This window comes from Gigantopelta aegis, chromosome 9 (genome assembly GCF_016097555.1).
Source record: "Gigantopelta aegis isolate Gae_Host chromosome 9, Gae_host_genome, whole genome shotgun sequence".
Classification (NCBI taxonomy): Eukaryota; Metazoa; Mollusca; class Gastropoda; order Neomphalida; family Peltospiridae; genus Gigantopelta; species Gigantopelta aegis.
In genome coordinates, this window is record NC_054707.1 from 43,458,815 (window position 1) to 43,486,247 (window position 27,433).

Consider the following 27,433-nt stretch of genomic DNA (forward strand, 5'->3'; position numbering starts at 1 on the left):
TCTACTACCATGAGTCACTGTAACAGTGTTAATTACTCCCCTATAGTCTGATCCAGATACGGTGATTGTGCAATATCAATTAGTAAAATATAAGAGAGTAACTGTCAATGGTAAGATGTTTTAACACGGTTGACTTCAGAAATGGACTGGATATTGTCTTAAACAGTGCATTTCAATAAGCAAACATTCTACCATGAGAGAAGAGTTTTGGAATCGACTGCAGTGTTACAAAGTGATGCTCATTTTCGTCATGTCTGAGCATATTTTTCTTTTCACTTTCTAAGTCAATTTTTGTTTACAAAAAACTAAATTAGGCCTGACATGCTTATACTACAATATGTATTGAGTCTATAAATGGTAAAATTGCATTTCCATTTTTAAAAAAGACTTTTAATGAAGGAGATCATAAGAGTCAGAATGTCATGTCCTGGCTTAAATTATTACCATGGAATGCCCCAAAAATAAATAAATTTTATGTTTAATTTATAGTATCCAGATTTTAAATAATAATAATAATTATTAAAAAAACCTCTTCCACCCAAAAATATCAAGAAAAAAAAGAGAGTAATGTTTAAATACTGGTATTATGCAGATTTAATATTTCGAACAAAAAATATTTTTAAAAATAAATTAGAAAAATTGAAAGAAATAAATATTTTATTTAACGACGCACTCAACACATTTTATTTACAGTTATATGACGTCAAACATATGGTTAAGGACCACACAGATAATGAGAGGAAACCCGCTGTCGCCACTTCATGGGCTACTCTTTTCGATTAGCAAGCAAGGGATTTTTTTATATGCACCATTCCACAGACAGGGTAGTACATACCACAGCCTTTGATATACCAGTTGTGGTGTAAAAAAATTAAGTAAAAAAACATCTACACATTAATTAATACATTTACGGTATTACGTTTATAGGTCAGTGCTTATAGAGTACACGTACATGAACATATGAATCTAGGAAAAAAAGTCACAGGTAAAAAAAAGTCACATAAAAAAAAACACGGGAAAAAAAGTCACATACCTTAAATCATCATTTATTTGTTGTTTTTGACAAGTACCTCATGACAAAATTACATGAATCATATTTATAAAAATGTTTTATTTCCATTAAGAATTAATTTTAAATCATTAGTGACGTCGTGTTTCAAATGCAAAATATACCCGTTTCTGTGACGAGTAACTAAATGTCAAATACATTATTTATTGATAGAACAAAAATAATCTCTGGAAGTGAACTCTTGATACCATCAATTTACATCACAAACAATCAAAACGCACAATATGACTGTTTAATTAGTTAACTGGTATCTTCGTTGACAAGTGCTAGGTGTACATTAAGTCAATATTCTTTCTACGTCTGTTCAAACTATTCATTGACTTGCCATGACATGTGGATACCATTTTAATGTGTATTGAGTGATCTGAGACTTCAATGGTGATCAAAAGAATGTGTCAAAGTTCTACAAGTTTTAAATTTTTGCATGAATCTCGTAGCACAGAAACATAGCAGACATTATAAGCCTTATAACAGGAGTATACTTATGTTGGAAGGCACGGACTACAGCTATCTATCTACCAAATTATTTATCTTTGACAATAGCTTTGAATTCACACTATTCACAGAAAGAAAGAAAGAAATGTTTTATTTAACGATGCACTCAACACATTTTATTTACAGTTATATATGGTGTCAGACATATGGTAAAGGACCACACAGATTTTGAGAGGAAACCTGCTGTCGCCACTACATGGGCTACTCTTTCCAATTAGCAGCAAGGGATCTTTTATTTGCGCTTCCCACAGGCAGGATAGCATACACCATGGCCTTTGTTGAACCAGACTTTATGGATCACTGGTTGGTGCAAGTGGTTTACACCTACCCATTGAGCCGTGCGGAGCACTCACTCAGGGTTTGGAGTCGGTATCTGGATTAAAAATCCCATGCCTCGACTGGGATCCGAACCCAGTACCTACCAGGCTGTAGACCGATGGCCTAACCATGACGCCACCGAGCCTAGTAATATTCACAGAAACAAGACTGCCTGCCGACAGCTACATATTGTATTCAACCAATCACAAGTTGTGTTCATTTGTGTCAACACCTTCTCACTGAGTATATACTTTAACAGCTGACTAATGGCAGTGGATCTTTTATAATTAACGTTGCATGAAAGATATTGTTTGGAACCAGACGTCAAACGTGATAATTTATAAATATATTTTTCGAAAATAAGATTTAAGCACTTTCCAGGATTTTTCAGGATGTGTGCGAACCCTGGTATTATATATACCAAATAGTTAAGTAAATAATATTTATTTTATTACTTTTCGGTTACACTTACAGGTCTTTACTTTACTGTGTGTCCTTATGTGCGCGACTACTGATTAAGGATACATAATTTTACACTCCATACCCTCTCAGCCTCTGGTCACCTAGCTCGAGTCACCTCTAGACCTGCCATTATTGATGTTGTTGGGGAGGGCTAGAGAGGACTGTGTGTAATATGTATCACATGGGCACACACACTTTGCACTACATCACCACAAGTAAGTACAGCACAGGTTCGTTTTGCATTGAGGTGTTGGGTTTCTTTGTATAGCACTGGTACAGGTTAACAACATGTACCTTTAATGGCATGACTGGACTCGAGAATAATCAAACTAAAGTTCTGTAGCATCAGATTTAGGGAAAATGTGTATTTTAGACACAGTAGCTGGCTACCTAGTTCATTAAGATTAACCTTGAGGTTAATCTTGATGAACTACTGGCTACCATTTAGTCATTGACAATTGCTGAAGTATTATAGTCCTCTCTTGCTCCCACCCCCACCCCAACAACATATCAATAAGGGGAGGGCTAGAGGTGACTCGAGCTACTGACTGAAGAAAATTTTCATTGTAATTTTAAATTTAATCTTATTTACGAAATAATACAAATATGGGCATGAAGTGAACAAAATCACCGTACAATACACTATGTACCAAGCAAAACAATCTGGCGCAAATCCCTGTCATCGACCTCAATAAAGAGTCAATTCTAAGCCACAACTATCATCAATTCATACTACTATGATACCATCATATAGCTCGCTCAAAATGGCTGAGAATAAGAGTTTACACCAGTGTTCGAGATTAACGGTATCCCGATATCCTCGGGATACCAGAATTTAATTTAGAATACCACACTTCAAGAACCCAGTATCCCACCGGGATACCATATAATAATAAATTCTCAGGTGTGATAACAGATTTTGAAATGTTAGTATCCAACTCGGCAACTGGGATACTGCCGAATTTTTTTTAATTTCGAACACTGGTTTACACTCACTTTGATTGATTGGGAAGAAGACAACCTCGCAAATGGCTTAACAAACGAGGTCTGGTCGACATTAACAGAGATTTACTGTTGAATAACAACATTTCTTTAAGGTATCAATTTATCATTTAGCGACTTTGGCCAAATCACGTTTTACTGGGGGCCGCCATTCTTCTTCTTCCAACTTAAATTCCTTCTATGCTAGAAAACCCACATCTGACTAAACAATTAAATTATAATGTTCATTGGGCAAATCTAAAACTAAAAGCAAACGCAGTTTACATTAATTTTGGCCACAGTTTGAATAAAATATATTCCACCAATATTGAAGTTGGTGGGCATAGGTGGCCACTGGCGTAGCCTGGATTTTATATTGCAGCGGCCAACTATAATCCGTCCCAAGGGAAACACCTTTTTTCATACTATGGAATTTACTGCAAGTTATTTATGTCCGAGCTGATTAATTTGTAAATTGCATACATGTTTTTATGACAGTTAGCTATTAATATAGGTCTATATTTAATATATACGCCAGTTTGTTCAGCCTAGATCAAAGGGATTTCGACTTATGTAGCATCTTATTAAATGCTGCCGTATATAAACTAATATCAGGAATTAGAATTACAAAAGTAGGATAATAGACTTCTCCCATCCCTGAAGAAAGGGGATATGTGTGGTTAAAATAGGTCAAGTTATGTAGACAGGACACTCGAGCTATAGTCCGTCCCATCATTCTATAATGTTGTTGTTGTTGTTTTGCTGAGCGACGTTGTTTAGGACGTTGACGCGCTCTTGTCCAGCTGGTCCCACAAATGTTCGATCGGGTTCAAATCTAGACTGTAGGGTGGCCAATCGAGTACTGGAACATTGGTTTGGTTGAGGAAGTTAAAGGGACACACCCTAGTTACGTTTATTTGTTAACCATTACGGCGTTGTTTTTCGCTATTAAACCCCATTTTTCACAAATAAAATTGCACTTTACTTACATTTTATTATTTAGAATACACATTTCCATTCACCTGAAGTGCTTTTTGGTAATCCTGATGTTTGTAAAACCACGAAGTGCATTTTTTGCATTTTTTCACAAAACGTGTTGTCGAGAAAAAACCGTTAAGCAAGCGAGGTCCAATCTATTTTTAATGTCACAGACGTTGGTATATCACGTGACCGTTATCATTTTGGTTCGGTAGTGTTGTATTGTTCACAGAATATATTCTGACAGAAATTGTATTGAACAGCATGGAGTAATTAATGGTGGTGTGTAACCTTAATTTAGATAGAATTTCAGATTGCCATCTACTACATTTTTATTCCAAATTCCACCCACCTCAAACTTCCCTCCCTCTCCTGTCCCGGACTTAGTCACTGATGAAAATGTCAAAGATTACGCCCGGGATGGACGTGCCTGAAACCTTCTTGGTACATGGGCACTTAAAAAGAGTTCGGGCGGGATTTAGCTCAGTAGGTTGAGTGCTGGGTTTTGGTGCTTGCGTTGCAGGATCGAACCACCTCGGTGGATCCATTCAACTGATTGGGTTTGTTCTCGTTCCAGCCAGTGCACCACAACTGGTCAAAGGCCGTGGTATGTTATTTCCTGTCTGTGGGAAATAACATATAAAAGATCCCTTGCTACATTAAGACAAATATAGCGGGTTTCCTTAGGGTCAGAATTACCAAATGTTTGACATCTAATAGACGATGAATTATTAATTAATGTGCTCTAGTGGTGTCGTTAAACAAAACCAAAATGTACAAAGAGTTCTCTCACTCGCTCAGATTGCCAACCTACTTTTTATTGTATGTTAAGATCCCCTAAAAACAACTACACAGGTGGTTTGCTTTCATCATAAAATGGGGCGGGACGTAGCCCCGTGGTAAATCGCTCGCTTGATGCGCGGTCGGTTTGGGATCGATCCTCGTCGGTGGGCCCATTGAGCTATTTCTTCTTCCAGCCAGCGCACCACGACTGGTGCATCAAAGGCCGTGGTATGTGCTATCATGTCTATGGGATGGTGCATAAAAAGATCCCTGGCTACTAATGTAGCGGGTTTTCTCTCTAAGACTATGTCAAAATTACCAAATGTTTGACATCCATTAGTGGTGTCGTTAAATAAAACATCAGAAAATTTCAACGGAACCCTTTTTTTTGTTTTTGCTACATAACAACCAGACTAATTGCGTATAGTCATACAACAGATCTGTGCCTGGGGCCTACAGCTGTTACCAAGACCTACAGAGATGGTTTTAAATTGATGCGATGTACTAGATAAATTCATAAAATAGAACTTGGTAAATTTCTAAAATTGAAAGGTGATGAATTATTAATTTATTTAAAACACAACACGCGTCTGGGCACAAAAGATTTATTACTTCACCTAACCTACATTTGAACACTAACTACATCAGTAAACATTACTGCCACAACAATTCATTTTACAGGAATTTAAAATTGTTTTGACAAGTCTTTTAAGCTAACCCTTTCAGCAGTCTACATTTATTATGTATTACTTAGTCAATTTAATAAAGTCCCAAATCCCACATAGGTGTAGTAGAATATATAAAGTTACTACATGTACATGTATATTAAATTTTTTGATTGCAGAATTAAAAATAAAATATTTGATACGTGGGGAAGGATGAATGTAATAAAATATTGCATCACTTTTCTAGTCCCCCAGAGATAGACCATAGATGGTGAGGTTTCGCATTTAAACTAAACAAGAAGAGGGGACAGGTAGGTGCTACATCTGGATTTGCATCTCTCTCTCTCTCTCTCTCTCTCTCTCTCTCTCTCTCTCTCTCTCTCTCTCTCTCTCTCTCTCTCTCTCTCTCTCTCTCTCTCTCTCTCTCTCTCACACACACACACAAACACACACACACACACACACTCCACTGGTCCTGTAGGCCTATCATGATTTCTTTTAATAATGTTGTGCCCGTCAAATAGATAAAAATATTAGCTTAGCCAAAATAGGATCTGTGTATAAGAAAAACGTCCAGACCAATGACCCTGTTCAAACTGAACGCTTCCCCACCAGTGGCTGCTCTTCTTTCTCTGAACCAGGATTAAATGTTGCCAGTGGTATGTCTTGTGACGCCGGTAGCGCTGAGGCTTGTGCATGACTTCCGATTTGTTGTGAGTACAGAGGCTGTAGGCCTACGTTTCGTCCGGTGTGCGTCTCCTTGTAGATTTGGAAGAGATGTCTCGTCAAGTCTGCTGCCACCAACTCGCTGGAGTTCCTCGCTATCATTGTGATCAGCCAGACTCCATCAACACCAAGGAAGCACGTGACAAACGTGCTGGCGAGCCCGGCGCCGCTGTCAGCATTCCTGTTAAACGCAGTGACGTAGGATGTGATACGTGACGTCCTGACGCATGGAACAAACAGACAGGCGAACCACATCATGAAGTTAACAGCGGAGACCAAAAATACAGCCAGTACCCAGAACCAAAGGACGACATAGAATTTCTCAAACTCGTCGTTTATTACCAGATCGCACGTCAATGTGTAGCTTTGGATGTTCTCAAAGTGTTTAATGTGTATGTCACACAGAACGTTTCGCGGAAAGGCAGGAACTGTGGTTTCATTATAACTTAATATTTCTGTAGCATTAGCTTTAATGCCAATTCTGTCCTTGACAACCACAGTGAGAAAAATAAACTGTGCCAACAGATTGACGCAGAAGAGGAACTTGACAAAGAGGTAGAGTATTCCCACAATGCATCTGTTTGTCGTTGTTCGGCTGATGACGAGAGCCGCATCTCTAAATATGTAACCTCGCTTCTCTGGTTTCATGGCTTGACTGGCCGACAGAGTGGACACAGTCTCGTTCATATTGACCCCCACTAGTTGTTTAAGTAGCTGCCACACTACAGCTGGTGCCTTGAAGACCGAGGCCTGGAGGAAGAGAATGACAGGAAACCACAGATGCCACGACACGACTTTATCCTGGTGTGTGCTCGGGTCATAAGTGGCGAACATCCCAGGATCCTTGATGAACACTTGTTTGTGAAGACACACCTGGTGAGCGTAGGTGTTGAAGGCAGCAGTCGAGTGTGCCGGCGTCAAACACGAGATGGACAAGAAGAAGAACCTGGCGAGAAAAGCGCCGGCAGACATTGCAGATATGAGCAGGACAGTCCAGTGTCCGTTCAGTCTGTCCACCCAGTCTTGGTCTATTCGTCGTCCGCCAAACACAGACAGTCCAGACATTGTCTGAAAAATCCAATACAGAAAGTTTATATTATGAAAACAATTCATCTTTGTACATTTTGAAATACACTGTTACGTCTGTGATCTCTATGGCTAATTGATGAATGAGAGAGAGAGAGAGAGAGAGAGAGAGAGAGAGAGAGAGAGAGAGAGAGAGAGAGAGAGAGAGAGAGAGAGAGAGAGAGAGAGAGAGAGAGCAAAATGAGGAAGGGACGAGATATCACACAAACATATTAGTGATCAATATATATTTTTGTGCAAGAAGAACCGGGATATCATCATATGGGTTGAATAGTGGGAAATACGCTGACTGTAAGATAAGTACGATGTATAACATTAAGTGAAAGTCAACATTAATTTGTCGCCAAAATTGGGACCTAACCAAATATGCACACGTAAACACATTTACATAACCAGATACACATACAGGCACGCATGAACACACACAAACATACATGCATGCATCCATCCATCCATCCATCCATTCGAGGCAGGATGTAGCCCAGTGGTAGATAGCTCGCCTGATGCGCGGTCTGTCTAGGATCGACCCCCCTCGGTGGACCCATTAGACTATTTATCGTCCCACCCAGTGCGCCACGGGTGGTATATCAAAGACAGTGGTATGTGCTATCCAGTCTGTGGGATGGTGCACACAAAAGATCCCTTGCTACTAATGGAAAAATGTAGCGGGTTTCCTCTCTAAAACTCTAGCCGGTGATTAATAATTCAATCAATGTGTTCTAGTGGTGCCGTTAGACAATAACTTTGAACCATCCATCGATCAATTTATACGTACGCACGTATCAACCCACCCACCTACCTGCCTCCGTCCATACATGCATACCTACATCCATACATGCATACATATATAGGGGAGACCGGGGCACAATGGGACATTTTTCACTCAATGACTCCTTGTTCTGAATCTTCATACATCCTCTAGATGTTTAAGCTATGTGGTGAAAGCTATAGATGCTGGCTACATATAATGCAAAGAACAGTGGCAGGGCTCTATTGTAATATGTCATAAACGGCGATTTTAAGGAGTGTGTCAAGGTGTCCCATTTTGCCCCACCCAGGGGTACAGTGAGACAGCATATTGAGTACAGTGGGACACCTTCCTGAGTACAGTACAACAACATCAGAACCAAAAATATAGCTGAAAAAGTGCTTTTATTAATTGGAAACAGTAAACAAATAAAACGTTCAAAATAATAAAACATAATAGGCATACCTCTTGAGTATAATAGCAATTAGTAAAAAAGTTAATAGAATAAATAAATAAAATAAAAAGGTTACAAGCCAAAAATAAAAAGAATTGACTGCTCGGCCGAATATTTATATAATTTGGAGCACACATTCACGAATCAATGGTTGGAATAGTAAAACTCAATAGCTTCACCAAGAGGATCGACCCTTCATTGTAGTCCATTTCAAACGAACGGATTACAACCGAGCGAAAATCCCACTCGTTCGGGCACGCACTGTTTCGAAATGTCCACATGCCTTTAAATGATGTAACCAGAGCCCTACGACTGGTATATCAAAGAATTTTGTATGTGCCGTCCTTTCTGTGGGAAAGTGCATATAAACGACCTTTTACTGCTAATGGGAAAATGTGACAGGTTTCCTCTCAATACTTAATGACAGAATTACCAAATGTTTGATATCCAATAGGCGATGATTAATTAATTAATGTGCTTTAGAGGTGTCGTTAAAGAAAAAACAATTTGAACGATTTAAGCAAGTGTAACAAAGTTGGTCCAAAACGTCACAACTGGTGTGTAACCTTAATGGTTAGCGCTTAGTGAGAGAGAAAAAAGTTTGTTTTGTGTAACGACACCACTAGAGCACATTGAATTATTAATCATCGGCTATTGGATGTCAAACATTTGGTCATTTTGACATATTCTTAGAGAGGAAACCCGCTATATTTTTCCATTAGTAGCAAGGGATCTTTTATATGCACCATCCCACAGGCAGCATAGCACATACCACAGCCTTTGATATACCACTCGTGGTGCACTGGCTGGAACTAGAAATGGCCCAATGTGCCCACCGACGGGGATCGATCCCAAACCGAGCGCGCATTAAGCGAGTGCTTTGCCACTGGGCTACGTCCCGCACCTAGTGAGTGAGAAGTCGACAGGTGTAGTGGAATGAATGAATGTTTAACGACACCCCAGCACGAAAAATACATCGGCTATTGGGTGTCAAACTATGGTAAATGTAAACTCAATGTGATGATCAACATCAATATAAAAATTCCAATGTGTAGTGGATACTGGATTTTCGGGTCACTTCGAGGAAAGAGATGGGTAGCATCTGTACCTTACCTTCCCACCCAGATCCGTTCCTGTTTATGTCAGGCCCTTAGGAAAGGTATCCGGCATGGGAGCGGGAAAGGGGAACAATTTCGTGTGTGTGGGGGGGGGGGGGGGGGTCACAGCCTCTTGGGTTAGGGGGCTCTATAGAGTAGGATTTTAAAAGTACATTGTCTGCCTCATCACCACCACCACCACCACCCCACCCACCCCCACCCAGCCCCGCATACACCTATGCTAACAGGCTAGTATCCTAACTGAATGAGCTTTACATAATAACTCTTTCTGCGTCCGTCCCATCTGAATCCATAATAAAAGAGGGCAGGATGTAGCTCAGTGGTTCAGCGCTCGCTTGATGCTCCATCGATCTAGGATCGATTCCCGTCGGTGGGCCCATTGGGCTATTTCTCGTTAGAGCCAGTGCTCCACAACAGTGTAACAAAGGCCGTGGTATATATTACCCTGTCTGTGGGATGATGCATATAAAAGATCACTTGCTGCTAATCGAAAAGGAAAATGTAGCGGGTTTCTTCTGTTGACTACATGTCAGAATTACAAAATGTTTGACATCCAATAGCCGATGATTAATTAATTAATGTGCTCTAGAGGTGTCGTTAAACAAAACAAACTTTAAGTATGAGAATACGCGGTTAACCGTCGATTCTTGAAAAACAACCCTTCGACAATTAACAGTGTATTGTCCCCTACGTGTATCAATTGTTCCGTCGTTTACATGTTACTACAAACAAACAAGCCACTAGAAACAGCATAGTTCTTAATTAATACGAACATTTAAAAAAAAATGCTTACGTGATTTCAGTGTTTTGTGTTCAGTTTTGAAAGCTAGACGAACCTCGCTGTTTATAAAATGCTCAATACCGGGACCGTTAATTAAAGGAAATAACCAGCAGGATATACCATCTCCCGGAAGTCACGCCCTTTTTCGTCAGTCACACTCCTAGGTCCGAAAGTAGTCTAATATCTCCGCATGGAAATCTCAGTAAAGTGAACAATACCAAGCAATCATTACTGGAATGCATAAGTGTACGAGACTGGGTGTGGTGTCCTGGAGAAAATCCTAGTTGTAGTAGGAGTAGGAGTAGGAGTAGGAGTAGTAGGAGTAGGAGTAGGAGTAGTAGTAGTAGTAGCAGTAGTAGTGTAGTTCGGTTTTAACCGGGAGGAACGTCGAATATAAACCTAGCGGACCCTTTTGTCTAATATTTTCCTTGAACACAAATATGAATAGCCCCCAATATTGGTTAATGAGAGAGAAGTCGTCAAACGCGCTCTGGGTGGGAGCCGGTACCGGGATACGAACTCAGTACCTAACGTCCGATGGCTTAACCTGTGGGTTTATTATTTTTATTATTATTATTATTATCTTCTTCTTCTTCTTTTTTTTTTTTGGGGGGGGGGGGGGGCTGGGGGTTGTTTGTTTGGGGTTTTTTTAATGTGGTTGTCCTTTTAAATACATGTAGTATTAAAAATGTCGCATACATGAATAAATTGGTAAATCTGACGGACCCGGATGACGCACCCTGGATTTTCGTTTTATTTTCTAACGTTGTTTACGATTGCGTAAGAGCTTTTTCCATGAAAAAAGACTATTGACTTGAGTTGTAGCCGTTAAATGTATATTAAAGGGACACACCCTAGTTACGGCTAGTTGTTAACCATTACGGCGTTGTTTTTCGCTATTAAACCCATTTTTCACAAATAAAATTGCACTTTACTTACCGTTTATTATTTAGAATATACATTTCCATTCACCTGAAGTGTTTTTTGGTAATCCTGGTAATCCTGGTTTTTGTAATACCACAAAATGCATTTTTCTTATTTCTTAAAAACGAACGCATGTTTGAGGAAAAAACCGTTGAGCAGACAAGGTCTAATCTATTTTTAGACGGGATATTTCCATTTCAATGTCACAGACGTTGGTATACCACGTGACCGTTATCATTTTGGTTCGGTTTGTTTTCTCGTGCACGGTTCGCGCAATCAACATCCGATTTTTTGTTGTTCATTTGTGAGATTTTTCTCACAGTTCGTGAACATTTTCAGTAACAATAAAGTTCAGACAAGTAAGTGTCTCAATACAAAACGTTACAAACCTTTAAAACCAATAATTTTGTTAAGTCTTACGATATCTGGAGAGGAGATACAACCAGGACAGAACAGTTGGAACATGTCCAGGAGAGATGAAAAGAACGCACCCCAAGTCTGTGCGCACTCGGTGAAATTTGTCGTGACATAGGTATTGTTGTGCTTCGAGCGACATCTACTGGTGACATCAGAATACTAACTTTCAAAATTATTTCAAGCAATTGGGACATGGGGATTCCCATGGTATTTATCGATATAAAACCTGCTTTTTCACTCCATTTGATAAAAACGTGATCTACGTGTGTTACAGGTTTGTAGATTAACCAAATTATAATTTATTTTCGCTGGATGGAACTAGGGTGTGCGGCTTTAAGACGTATGACTAAGGCGATGAAATACAAGTTCCGCTTGATAAAGACATTTAAACAACGGTGTCACGACAAACGGCCACAAGTTCGTCTTGCTCAAGATGCAGACAGTAGTTTTAATTGCGATTATCTCGGGTAAGCTTTGCGTTGTATATGTTGCTCGGTTTTCTGTGTTAAAATCTATCCATATACTTTTAATTGCGTTTATCTCAGATAGGTTTTGCTTTGTAAAAAAATATGTTGCTTGGTTTCTTGTTAAAATCTATTGTTATACTTTTACTTGTGTTTGTCTCGGGTAGGTTTTGCTTAATTTGTATTAAAATCTATCGATATAATTAACAATAACAATATAAAATACGTGGGGGGTTTTAATTAACAATTTATGTAACATTTATCATAATATGATTCATGTGGTTGTCCAATAAATTTGCCGTCAAAATTGGGGTGGGACGTAGCCCAGTGGTAAAGCGCATGCCTGATAGGCGGTCGGTCTAGGATCGACCCCCGTCGGTGGGCCCATTGAGCTATTTCTCGTTTCAGTCAGTGCACCATAACTGGTATATCAAAGGTCGTGGTAGGTGCTACCCTTGCTACTAATAGAAAATGTAGCGGGTATACTCTCTATGACTATGTCATAATGACCATGTGTTTGACATTCAATAGCCGATGATTACTAAATCAATGTGCTCTAGTGGTGTCCTTTAATAAAACAATTTTTGTTTAACTTTGCCGTCAAACAGAATAACATTAAGTTGGACGGCAAGAATATCGATATATTTATACTTAGAACTGTGGCGAAATAGCTGATATTTTAATAGTAGCAGTAGGTGTGTGATTTGTATGGAACACGTACAGTTATTTCTCTAAAAATAAATAACATGTAGCTACAGTTGGTTTGGGGAAAGCTAAGCGTCAACTGCGCAACTAAGTTGATAAGCGGGACGTAACGCCAATAAGCTAGTACCTGTCAACCAGCGTCTAGCTAGCATACCTGATAGCAAATTCCTTTCTCCCCAACAAGTGTCACATATAAAAAAAAAATTTTTAAAAAAAATAATAATAATAATAAAAAAATAAAAAATAAAATAAAAATATTTAAAACAAATTAAAATAATAATAATAATTAAAAAAAACCCACAAAAAAAAACAAAAAAAACAAGTGTCACATTCACCCACAGGTAAGTGGGTTACAGAATTTGCGCATGCGTATAAGTTGGATACATGTACAGCATAGCTAAGTGTGGTTACTAAGAAACCATACATGTATAATGCGATGTTTTTATACCGACCTCGGTGGCGCAGTGGCTAAGCCATCGGACTGTCAAATATAGGCAAAGGGTTCGCAGACAAACCAGAGTACCATGTTATCAGTAAGGCCACTACACCTTCTTCTTTCTCACTAACCAACTAACAAGTAACCCACTATCCTGGACATATAGCCCAGATAGCTGAGGTGTGTGCCCGGGACAGTGTGCTTGAATATTGGATATAAGCACGAACATAAGTTGAATTGAATTGATGTTTTTATTTTATTAAGGCGAGTGTTCGGGGGAGGGGGGGGGGGGGTCGGGGCATTGATACACTTCCCTGCTCAAGCATATATTTTTTTAATATCAATATATTGTCCTGGGGTGCATGGCTCGACCCCCGTCCGCCCCACCCCACACACACCTATAAATGTAGGTCGCCACAGTCTAGACCCCCCCCCCCCCCCCCACACACACACACACACTGCTAAAATCCCCGCACACACGCCTGTAAGGACACATTAAAAAAATATATAGCTCTATGTAGTGTGTATACTACCAAATCAAATCCCATAGACGAAATAGTAACATATGCGGCTAAAACTCCTACCTGCAACGTATCAACCGACATAAACGCCACGGATATAAATACTACCACCCCTTACACTTAAAGTGAATCAGAAAAAAATGGGTGTCAAGCTGCTCGTTTCTGAGATAACGGGTAGCGTCTATGACTACCCTAGTTTCGCACAAAATTTGAGTACTTTTTTTTACAGGTACCCCATACATGTTTCAAGCACAAGGCTACTTGACACATTGGTACTAGATGAAATAAAATTGCACATTTATTTTACCCAGATGAAACTATTATTTTTTGCTCACTCACATTTATCACCAATCACAGGACTTGTGGTGTTCACTTCTCTATCAAAAGTTCGGTGCACCTCGAACTTTGACCCAGCCGGAAGTTATTTGATATAGTACTACCTGTAAAAACTACATTAATTATCTAGCAACAGTCTGTCAGTCGGTCCCTTGTCTTCGCCTGTTTCTTTCTCTGTATCTGACTGGCACACACGCACAGATATATCTCCTCACCCACCACCCATTCACACTCTCCACTAATAACAAACCAAATGGTAATCCCCTGCACGGAAGTGTCAGTCCATAGTCAATGTATGTAGCCAGAACTCTAGGCTAAGCTGAATCTTAATTGAATGCATTATTGTAGCCGGGAGGTGTGGAGGGAGTGGATATGTCGTTCCAATCACAACTCTTTTTCGCCCCCCTCCAGACCTTTTAATAATGATTATAAAAGGTTTTGGAACACAGAGATGATGTTCCTGTCTTGGACGCAAGGGGTTGCTTCGCAAGAACTAAAGTCTTGCGCCAACGACAGGCGTGTGCTACAACTTGCTCTGAATGTGCACGTTAAACCCTCAGTAGAGTTCAGTCCAGAGATGATACTGGGGCTGTCAGAGCCGGGTGTGGCTGTGGGCTACGCCCCCCCCCCCCCCCCCCCCCCCACACACACACACACACATACACATACACACTCCTCCTTGACAGCCCGGAAAGGTGAAATATGATAGGATTATAGGAGCAGCCGAGTTCCATACCAGACTGGTCTAGTTTCAACACAACAATAATCTGTCGCACCCTTTATCACACATTCCGGAAGTCATTGGAAATGACGCATCTGAAAACAAAGTTAAAGTTTGTTTTGTTTAACCACACCACTAGGGCACAATTGTTATAGTCTACTAATCATTGGCTACTGGATGTCAAATATTTGGTAATTTGACTTGTAGAGAATGAGTCACTGAGATCGAAAACACCTCAAGCGAGCGCCCTACCGACTCAGCTAGCTCCAGCCCCATCTTAAAATATTCCAATCAACTGACATCCGGGAAGAGAATTTTGACCTACATGTAGGAGGGCCGTAGGCTGAAGCTAAAATAGTTTTACTTTAATATTAGGATATTGATATAGGTGTACCGGCCTCGGTGGCGTCGTGGTTAGGCCATCGGTCAACAGGCTGGTAGGTACTGGGTTCGGATCCCAGTCGAGCCATGGGATTTTTAATCCAGATACCGACTCCAAACCCTGAGTGAGTGCTCCGCAAGGCTCAATGGGTAGGTGTAAACCACTTGCACCGACCAGTGATCCATAACTGATTCACAAAGGCCATGGTTTGTGCTATCCTGCCTGTGGGAAGCGCAAATAAAAGATCCCTTGCTGCTAATCGGAAAGAGTAGCCCATGAAGTGGCGACAGGGGGTTTCCTCTCAAAATCTGTGTGGTCCTTAAGCATATGTCTGACGCCATATAACCGTAAATAAAATGTGTTGAGTGCGTCGTTAAATAAAACATTTCTTTCTTTCTTGATATAGGTGTAGACAAAAAGGTCGGCTAAGTTCATACTCGGACTCCCAACCCGCCTCCCTGTTATTGTTAAAGCTAATATATTCTATATTGGATTGCAGAGAATGTATAAATGCAAGCAGTATAAACATTATAGTCACAAAATGTGGCAGCTTGCACTCATGAACCACTGTATAGACAGTGTATACGAACATCTCTTCTTAACCTAAACTATATCCTTAGTTTAGCTGACAACCCACTAAGTCCACTGTAAGTTGTAGGTGGTACTACACCATATGACACCCCATTGCATAGCTGTATGTGTGTTAACAATTTCAAGACGTACGACTGGCTGCTCCTAGTAGGTGATGACCAGGTCACCAATGCCATACAACGTTAAATTTCATTTTATTTCCTAAAATATTTTTTCGTACGTACGAAATTATTTGAAGACAAAATCCAGTTTGGGCTTCTTATAAATATTAAGACGACTAGAAACACATTGAATATACAGACACTGATATTCTAAACAATAAAAATATATTTAATATGTAAGTTTAATCGTAGAAATATTTTATTAGTCGGAAACATCTTACAATGCAGCAAACTCAGGAATGTCCCTTTAAAGTTTGCTTAAAACCTGGTTTTTGAGGATATGTAAGAAATAGAATAGTACACTCGTGTCCGTTATATACCATTTATCTCACAACTCGTTGTTTAAAAACGTATCAAACTCGCTTTCGCTCGTTAACTACATTTTAAAATTATGGTATCTAATGGCCGCTTATGTATTATTCTTTATATAACTAATGCCAGTGTACGAGAAACACTCGAGATATTATTTATATTATGTAGTGAATGTTTATGTTTTGTTCGATTTCCAGTTTTGCCCGTCACGGTTTTAAGTGGATGCGCAGAAATCAGTTCCTGCAGCTCCAACTTTTCCACGGAAAGCGGAGTGGAATGCACGTACGTAAACCCTTTCATCAAACATATTACACATGTGGCAGCCTGCGATCAGGTTTGACGGAGTTGTGTCTCTTGTTTTACAGCTTGAAGTTGACGAATAGAACCAGCCGACTGGCCTCGGTGGCGCAGTGGTTAAGTTAGTAGGTACAGGGTTCGCAGCCCGGTACCGGCTCCAACCCAGAGCGAGTTCTTAAGGGCTCAATGGGTAGGTGTAAGACCACTACACCCTCTTCTCACTAACCATTAACCAACTAACCACTAACCCAATACCCTGGACAGACAGTCCAGATAGCTGAGGTGTGTGCCCAGGAAAGCGTGCTTGAATCTTAATTGGATATAAGCATGGAAATAAGTTGAAATGAAACAACCAGCCCCGACCGCGTTGTGGTTAAGCCATCGGACATAAGGCTGGTAGGTACAGGGTTCGTGGCTCGGTAGCGACTCCCACCCAGAACGAATTTTAACGACTCAATGGGTAGGTGTAAGGCTACTACACCCTCTTCTCTCTCTTACTAATCACTACTAACTAACCCTCTGTCCTGGACAGACAGCCTAGATAGCTGAGGTATGTGCCCAGGACAGCATGCTTGAACCTTAATTGGATATAAGCACGAAAATAAGTATGAAATGAAGAACAGAGTTGATAATTAGTTTTGGCACCTTCCTACGCCATTGATATATCTGATCATATCAGTCAGTTGTATGTTTGGAATATTACATGTTGGGGCCGTTCAACAATAACGTAAGGCTCTAGGTGTATCAGGAAATGTGTTTCGAGGAGAGGGGATATTTGTAAATAGTTTGTCATTTTTATTCATAAATTTATATACAGCCATTGCAATTTTTTAAACGGCTGTTTTATTACCAAACCAAATCAGGAGCGTCGGAAGCAATTAAAAGTTGGTACGTTCATGAAAGCAAAGCAATGTATATGATGAAATCTATAGGCCTACTATGCGAGGGCCATAGGAAGAGAAAACAAAACGTTCCTGGCCCCAAAAGTTGGACGGCCATGTCCGTACCGGCCGTACCGCTTTCGACGTCCCTGCAAACAGAAATACAAACGGATAATCTAATACCAGTGTCCAAATTGTGTCATGACAGGGACATGGAAAGGGATGTATTGGACGAGCGTTACATAGTTTTAAAGGAGGGAACTGGTCCTTTAACTCAAGCGTTACAAAACGTTAATGTTGAGAGCGATATAAAAAAAAGTAAACCTTTGCGTTACGTAATTGTTGAAAGGCACCCATTTTATTTATAATTTTTTTTCAAATATAACAATACTACTACTACTACTAATAATAATAATAATAATAATAATACATAATGCAAACAGAAAAAAACTCAGTCAGTTAATAATCAATTTTGCAACAACAACAAAAAACCCCAACAAAAATCAATTCTCCAAATATTCTTAATAGCTTCAGTCGCCCAGAGTACCTTATTTTTGTTTCAATTTTATAACCAAAACTTTGTATACCGTTTCTGAAACCAGAAACGTGCATGCTCGCGAAAACAAAGGACCTTATAGCAGCAGTTATTGAGGATGACCTTATTTCATTAACAGGAAACTTGCAGCTTATATCAGCTGTTTGAAGACTTCTGGGTGCCATGCGATCGCGCAAACCATTACAAATCTGGACCAGATTTACAACAGACTTTGCGTTTCAAGCACGCCTGGCACTAACAACGCATGGTCCTTCCTTGCTTCATATGGTAAGCTTAATTCGGTTTCATCTCACACAACTCCAAGGCCACAAGAAGAAACCATATTGGAAATGGGGGCAGTTGTTGACTGGGTAGGGGCTCAGAAGTTAATTAGGGCAGTGTTAAATGTTATGTTTGTGTATGTTGCCTAAAACGCAATTTCCTATTAGCATCTGGTAATGTTTTGTTAATAATGCGTTGTTTTAAAGTTTGTGTGTGTGTGTGTGTGTGTGCATGCGTGTGTCGTATGACAGAAACTAAATTTTGTGGTACTCAGCAAGGGCGGTTCCAAGAAAGGGTACGAGGGGGACCCTTTCACCCCTAAACAAATTAAAGTACCCCATTTTTTTAAAGATTAGTTTACAATTTTCACTGAAGTGCCCATTTGCCCTTGATCTTCATCCTAAAATAGTCAGAGGAAGGTGATGGTGCTTTAGCAGTACTCTCAAAATGCTTCTTTGTTTTGTACTTTAAAACAATCGTGACCTAAACTAGTGATTGTATGTTTTACCTTCAGTTTCTCTCAACGGTTTATCATACCACAGCATCGCCAACTGTCACCCTCTGACTCAATGCTCGTCCAGCATGCCAGTTGATACGACGCTCTTATCAAAGGGAGACTATTCCCAGATTTGCCCGTAAGTAACAGTTTTTCTTCCATAGACCTCTGATGCATACAGGCTATATAGCGTAGCGAGCATCGGTGTTCCATCGACTGGTACTAATCATACACTTATAACCTCAAACCAGGACCCGAAAGCCGGTACTCTGGTAGCAGGGAAGAAAATCATAAAACATTGTCCACTATATTAACATAAATGCAAAACAATAGAGAACAAAAAATTTCTTGGGTGAATCACATACATAGTAATAATAACTAGTCCATATTTCGTGATTCAAAGAAATCTGAGCTAGGTGTTATCAACCTAATCTGGAGAGAGAGATAGTGAAACATACGTCATAGTGTTTAAAAACCAGGATCTGTCACTTTAAGAGTACTATTCGTGTTTTCAGCATCTACACCCATCGGATAGGCTGTTGGAAGAGAGCCAGCACCAGCTGCAGTCTGCCCAGTGAACTAGCGCAGCACATAACTAGAACCCAGTCCATGTTGGACGCCTTGTGCAGCGTGGGAGGGGGATCAAAGAGTTTCACCGCGTCCTTCATCAATCTAGTGACCAGCGGTGGATGTAAGTGCATCTTCCAATATATGGGGGAGGGCGTACAGTGGTAAAGCGGTCGCAATTTCTCGTTCCAGCCAGTACACCACCACTGGTATATCAAAGGCCGTGGTATGTGCTATCCTGACTGTGGGATGGTGCATATAAAAGATCCCTTAATTGCTTATAATGGAAAAAATATAGCGGGTTTCTTCTCTAAGACTGTATGTCAAAATAACCAAATGTTTGATATCCAATAGCCGATACTAATAAAAAATTTATTGTGATTTGGTAATTTTGTCATATAGTCTTAGAAAGGAAACCCACAACATTTTTCATTTAGTAGCAAGGGATCTTTTATATACATCTGACAGGATAGCACATACCACAGCCTTTCATATTCCACACACTGTTTCCGTCATCTTCAGGAACATAACCAGTTTTTTATTTGCTTTTGGTAGGCTTTATTAATGTAACTCTTTTACACTGTTTTGTTGATAACTTAAAAAAAAAAATCTGTTAATGTTGATCGTAAAATACTTTTGTTTGACACATTGATTGATATGTTATTATTTTTTGTCTGTGATGTGGTGTCGCTAAATATTCATTCATTCATCCATCAATCCATTCATCGATCCATCCATCCGTTCATCCAATCACCCATCAATCCATCCATCCATCCATCCATCCAATCATCCATCAATCCATCCAATCATCAATATATTGATTCACTCATTCATCCATCCATCCATCCATCCATCGATCGATCTATCTATCCATCCATCTATTCAATCATCCATCCATCCATCAATCCATCCATCCAATCATCCATCCGATCATCCATCGATCCATCCAATCATCCATCCATCCATCCAATCATCCATTCGATCATCCATCATCCATCGATCCATCCAATCATCCATCCATCCATCCATCCATCCATCCATCCAATCATCCATCCATCCATCCAATTAGAAAATAACCAGATGGAGTTTTTAGATTCGCGGGTGTTATTGTCTATTACATTTTGATACCGCAAATGTCCATTGTAAACTGAATCTTTTTTCTACAGAACTAACTGTATATTTGGCATTTCTTGAAAAATAATACTTGGCTACAGTCTAACTGTAGACCCTTGAATCGTCAACTTCACCTGTTCCAATTGCTAATGACGTCACTTTCTAATGAAAGCGTGCTTGAACCTTAATTGGATATAAGAACGGAAATAAATTGAAATGTAATGAATTGTATAACGTCTTCCATTCCAGCTGGATTAGAAGGCTGTAAGGACGTTCTGAAGTGTGTCTTTAAAGCATATCCCATGAAGGATGGAAAACCCGACCAACAAGCTTTGCAAAACATACAACAAGACAAGCCGGCCATGTGTCGGTACGTTTACCTCTGACGTCTATGAGTTCGTGTTGTTACCGTATCATCATTCCTGTGTTCACATAATGTTGTTTGTGTGTTCACATTATTACATTATCGCCATTTGCGTGTTCACATTATTGCCATTTGTGTGTTCACATTATTACATCATTGTCATTTGTGTGTTCACATTATTACCATTTGTGTATTCACATTATTAAAGTATTGCCACGTCTGTTTTCATATTATTACATTATTGCCATTTGTGTGTTCATATTATTACATTATTGCCACTTGTGTGTTCATATTATTACGTTATTGTCATTTGTGTTCACATTATTACATTATTGCCACTTGTGTGTTTATATTATTACATTATTGCCACCTGTGTGTTCATATTATTACGTTATTGTCATTTGTGTGTTCACATTATTACATTATTGCCACTTGTGTGTTCATATTATTACATTATTGTCACTTGTGTGTTAACATTATTACATTATTGTCATGTGTGTGTTCACATTATTACATCATTGTCATGTGTGTGTTAACATTATTACATCATTGTCATGTGTGTGTTCACATTATTACATTATTGTCATTTGTGTGTTCACATTATTACATTATTGTCATGTGTGTGTTCACATTATTACATTATTTTCATGTGTGTGTTCACATTATTACATTAGTGTCATGTGTGTGTTCACATTATTACATTATTGTCATTTGTGTGTTCACATTATTACATTATTGTCATGTGTGTGTTAACATTATTACATCATTGTCATGTGTGTGTTAACATTATTACATTATTGTCATTTCTGTGTTCACATTATTACATTATTGTTATTTCTGTGTTCACATTATTACATTATTGTCATGTGTGTGTTCACATTATTACATTATTGTCATGTGTGTATTCACATTATTACATTATTGTCATGTGTGTGTTCACATTATTACATCATTGTCATTTGTGTGTTCACATTATTACATCATTGTCATTTGTGTGTTCACATTATTACATTATTGTAATTAATCTCATCACTTAATACCGTATAGTCATTTGTTTACTTATTATTTCAAGGTACTCCAGTCTTCTATTGCTTGTAAAATCATATTTAAGATGACTAAAATACATATAAATAATATTTACATTACGAAAATAATTTCAATCATATTGGGCACGCAGTTCATACACTATGATATGTTACTAAATTAAAATTAAAATAAAATGCTTATATCTAATGCTAAACAGTCTGTAACTGCTGAACACACACTCTAATGTCGCACAACCGTGATCGTAACATTTGTAGAAAATACTAAGATTTATAAATAAATAAATATGTATCTCTAATACTGTATTATACGGTATTTTTCTTGTATTGAAACTGGTGATGCTGAGTGTTCAATGATGGGTCAAGCGAAGCAACTCATTGAAGCCGGTTAAACGACAATTTTTTTTTTTTTATTATTGTAGAATGGCCTATGCATCGTTTAAATGTATTGTAACTGGCGATGCCGGGTGTTCGATCGTCGCTCAAATGAAGCCATACATTGATGCGAGCAGGAAACAGTTAATCGAAATGTGTGGAAAAGATCCAAATGGTGCAGGTAGGAACACAGATGTGCAGAATATATTTACAGGATTACTGTAAATATACAAATATTATCAAATATTATACACACTCTCTCACTCTCTCTCTCTCTCTCTCTCTCTCTCTCTCTCTCTCTCTCACACACACACACACACACACACACACACACACACACAGCGTTGTTATTATTGTCAGAGATGATGTTATGATTATGATTTTCATGTTTCTTTCTTCTTCTGTTTTTCAGGATTACTGACGGGCTGGACTGTTTTGATATATGTCCTTGTTGCGTTAGTCATGATCCTACATTCATAGGACAGAGATTAATGGATGGAAAAGGAAAGACAAAAATGTTGTTTAAAGACAACTGAGTGTATTTGAGATTACAGCTAATTTAGTTGTCCAACATATTGTTATTTCCAGATTTGGTCAAGAGAGAAATATTAGAAACCCGCTGCCACCAAATACGTCTACCGAAAACGTGAATGCTGATTTGTTTATATGTATTTGTTTATAGAGTTTCGTGCAACATGTCAGAATCCTAGCTATTTTTGTTAGTACTGAGGGCTATTTTTAATTTACATGTGCGCAATCTTTGCACCAGCACCGCGCCAAAATATATTGCACATGGAAAACGACCCTAACTACATGTATAGTTCCAGATAACGTTGTACAGGTAGAGACCTCGATTTATGTTTGAGGGGTTGTCGGATCTACCTATGTCAGTGAATCGATTGGTATATTTCCTTTACTGGGAACACAAGCCATAAGAATATATCTGTGGCTGCAGTGGAATGTTTTTCTTCCCTCTAAAGACTATTGTTATACGTAGACCTAGGCTATGATAGTTATGCACTTAAGGTGATCATAGCGCTAAGATCGCTTTGTGGAACGAGGTCACGGTCCGATGGAGCATAGGGACGTGGTCTTGTATTCATATATATACACAGTGAAACCCCTCTAAACCGGACACCCAATTAAAATGTCCGGGGTTTTTTCTTTTAATAAATCCGGTTAGAGAGGTTATGTTCTGTATTGAATTTTAAAAAGGGAAGGTGAAACAATTTCCGGTTTTGAGGGAATTCCGCTTTACAAAGGGTCCGGTTTTGAGAGGTTTCACGATGTGTGTGTGTGTGTGTGTGTGTGTGTGTGTGTGTGTGTGTGTGATTGAGTCTCACTATAGAGTATGGTCTTCATTTCACATATTATTCTTACGCGCCTGTAGCTGCGTGGTTTAAACTAGTCCTGCGTGTCATTATTAAAAAGTCTATTATTGTCTAGCTGGTCGTTTATGCAATAGTTTATATAACCATCAGTGTAATTAAGTGCATCGATCTGAGAAAAAATCTGCTTCCAACCAGCAAGCCATGGAATATGTTCAAACTGACCTAAATCAATACTCTCTACTTTATTTCAAATTTAAGTGGTTGCTTAATATACATGTATTTTATTAAATATTTTTTATTGCTGATGTTTTATTTTATACTTCTTCATGATTATATATTCAAAGTATATACATTTAAGTATTGCATGAAATGGAGAAATTATATATATATATATATATATATATATATATATATATATATATATATATATATATATATATGTCTTGAAGACATACCCTTTCTAACCTGAAGAGGACGTCGAGCCTGCTGGACTGTGTCCCCAGGGCGGCGTGCTTGAACTTTAATTGGATAAATGCTCGTCAAATAATTTTTAAGTTAATAAGTGGAGACATTCTATTTTTGCTTTAGTCCGCGTCCTGAGAAGGCATACATAGTTTAATTTTATTAAAGTATTGCACCATCATGTACATGTATGTAGCCAAGAACTAAGAGACGGCCAATCATATTCTAACATGAAAAAACCCCATTACAAATAGACGGGATAACTAACATGTATGGTAGTTATGAAGATGGTTGAATAAAGTACATTTAGGGACAAATAAAATTATTTTTGTTCAGGTAATATTTTGTTAGACCATTAAATAGGTCAATGGTCTATGACAATATGCCTTTAAATGATATTAGAATACATGTATATAATTTAAGCTATATGACTTTTATCTGATGTGTGAAAAAAAAGTGGTCTCACTTCATTCGTTTAGTGTATATATTTTGTCCAGATGTTATGATTTGGTTTTCATACTTTAAACAATGTTTCATTTTACCAATAAAACACTAAACTACAGAGTGTTTGTTTTTATATGTATGATCAACAAGGAAAGTAGTATATAGTTTTTGACATCATCCTGTGTACACTATGATGGCATAGATTTGCCATCGACAAAACGACATAACGTAAAAACGTTTTTACGACAAAATGGTATATTTTGTGGCGTTTGTTTCTTTTAAATATATTTAAGCCAACATAATTTGTGAATGCATTACAACATATTGTAAAAACCAAGTCTACACTAACCTTAACCCCAAATTACGTCATTAGGTCGATTGCAGTTTCTATGCCACCATAAGAAGTGAATGTGACAGATTCAGAATTACATGCATATTATGTTTTTGCATATCCCAGTAGTAAACCGTTCGCCTGATGCACGGTCGGTCTAGGATCGATCCCCGTCGGTGCATATTCACTTTTTTGCAAGTGCACCATGACTGGTATATCAATGGCCGTTCCATGTCCTATCCCGGCTGTTTGATAGTGCATATAAAAGATCCCTTGCTACTAATGGAAAAATGTAGCGGGGTTACCTCAGACTATATAGTGTGGGAGCCAAGTGAGATTTAATTGTTGCGAGAGTTCCAAAAGGTTTGAGGTGGTTGAGGTGTAGAGGGACCCCAACTGACCACAGAAACCCAATTCTTAAGTAAATCTAGTGCGGGAGTAAATAGGGGGCGCTACTGAAATTACCCCCAAAATGGGATTTAATTGTTGTGAAAGTTTCATCCAAAATTCCTTTGCTACTTGTTAGAGAAACATCTCACTGAGCCCAAATCCACTACTTGAGAAAACAATATTTTGCGAGAAAGGCTACTTAAGAAAGACTCTAGTGCTAATTAGGATTTAATTGTTATGAACCCTCCATCCTTGGAACCAAATGTAAAATGTAGGGTATGCTCACCCGATTCAGAATCACCAATTTAAGAAAAATATATTGTGGGCAAGATAAGATAATGAGGCAATTTCATCATTTCATAACTGCATTATGAAGCATGTCGTATGGAATGCTGATGCCAGCATAATACGCATTAGTTAAAAACATGCAATGGTATATAGGTCATTAGCGATTTTGACCGATCAACCTGATATGTTTAATAATGGATTGACCTGATCTAGGGAGCTTTGCTTTCAATAACCGGAACGGCCGCTTATCGAAGATGGCCACTATTGCCAGCCATATTGAATATAGTTTCCTGTGGATAACTCAAGAACGCTGACCCATCAGCCTTAAAGGTTTATGGTTGATTGCTTTCAACTAGACGGATGGCGATTTCGATAGTGCCACCACTCACAAAATATGGCAACCACATGTCAGCCATATTGAATTTGGTTTCCACTGGATAACTCAGGACTGCTTTAACTGACTGACCTGAAAGTTTTGTTGTGGATTATACTCAACTCCGGAAAAGTTACTTTTGATAATCTGCATGTATTCCCCTTCATCTAAAATGCACAATGTAGCTAAAATAGATCCCGTGGGAATTTTATGTTAATTTTAAGAACCAATGATATTTATAATCACTATTGTATACAGATTCAGAAAACAAATATGGTTCCAGTTTTTCTGATGAATATCAAGGTCATTTTGAGGTCACAAAAGGTCACCACTATAAATCTGTTCAATGCACTAAGTAAAATAAAGTGTCACTATATTGGCATGTAACATGTTAAAAGAAAGGAAGCCATGTTAACTACACTAAGACATGCATACATATTTGTTTTGTTGTTGTTAGGGGCGGCTATAGTAATTTGAAGCGATGTGTGTGTGTGTGTGTGTGTGTGTGTGTGTGTGTGTGTGTGTGTGTGTGTGAAATATTCTAACTACCAGTATTAGATGTCATACTGATCAAATTCATCACAAAGTTTGCACAGTTTCTGTTAAAAAAGGGATATTTAGTGTCTGTCAAAAAGGGTCTGTTCATTGTAATTCAAAAGTAGTGGGTGTACACACCTTTCTGCTAGTGTGTACAATGTGGGCGTTGATAAAGCGCAAGTAAGTTTGCTGAGAAATGTGCGCCATCTTGTCACTGTAAAATGTTTTTTCAGACTACTGAACTGATTGGAGACCATTCATAAAGTGTTTTTTTTTCAAAATCACGGATTGTTTTATCACCCGTGCTCCATATAAACCTTTTGTACATTTGATCATTATAACCCCCCCCCCCCCCCCCCCCCCCCCCGCGTCCAGTTGTAAATTGATCTTCCACGCTGAAAAGTACATTGGACAAAATTAGGAGCATGAACTGCATCCATTTGTCACCAATAAAATAATACATTTTGGCGTATGTACCCCCTCCCCTTGTAATGCCCGCCTTACCCACCCTTTCTGGGCAAATGTACTTTATAGATGGCCCTTGTTGCGCGAGAGCCAGACAAACGTGAGTGCATCAAAATTCATTTTTAAAAAGCCGAGATAATGAAGGAAAACTCTTTTTCTTGATCAGTAGTTAAGATGTCGAATTTGTTTTAATGACAATGAAAGCTGAACATATTTACGATGTCT

General features: G+C 38.7%; 3 protein-coding genes across 3 annotated transcripts in view; 1 reads left to right on the top strand and 2 right to left on the bottom strand.

Annotated features, from left to right (window-relative positions):
* Positions 1 to 3,493, bottom strand: part of LOC121381230 (mitochondrial potassium channel ATP-binding subunit-like) — a 41,179-nt gene extending 37,686 nt beyond the window's left edge. Inside the window, exon 1 of the mRNA XM_041510448.1 lies at positions 3,341 to 3,493. Coding sequence (XP_041366382.1) covers positions 3,341 to 3,432 — 92 coding nt within the window. The 5' untranslated portion in view covers positions 3,433 to 3,493. The remainder of the gene's footprint in view (positions 1 to 3,340) is intronic.
* A 2,184-nt stretch (positions 3,494 to 5,677) lies between these two features.
* Positions 5,678 to 11,084, bottom strand: LOC121381204 (innexin-11-like). The gene is made up of 2 exons (XM_041510399.1): positions 10,677 to 11,084; positions 5,678 to 7,545 (listed from the first exon to the last, which is right to left on the bottom strand). Exon 2 carries the CDS (start codon positions 7,540 to 7,542, stop codon positions 6,343 to 6,345), a length of 1,200 nt encoding a protein of 399 aa, XP_041366333.1. The 5' UTR covers positions 7,543 to 7,545; positions 10,677 to 11,084; the 3' UTR covers positions 5,678 to 6,342.
* A 1,349-nt stretch (positions 11,085 to 12,433) lies between these two features.
* On the top strand, positions 12,434 to 24,220 carry LOC121382100. The gene is made up of 8 exons (XM_041511595.1): positions 12,434 to 12,472; positions 16,832 to 16,916; positions 18,487 to 18,635; positions 19,144 to 19,264; positions 19,641 to 19,816; positions 21,055 to 21,175; positions 22,635 to 22,768; positions 23,000 to 24,220. Exons 1-8 carry the CDS (start codon positions 12,439 to 12,441, stop codon positions 23,065 to 23,067), a joined length of 888 nt encoding a protein of 295 aa, XP_041367529.1. The 5' UTR covers positions 12,434 to 12,438; the 3' UTR covers positions 23,068 to 24,220.
* The last annotated feature ends 3,213 nt before the right edge of the window (positions 24,221 to 27,433 follow it).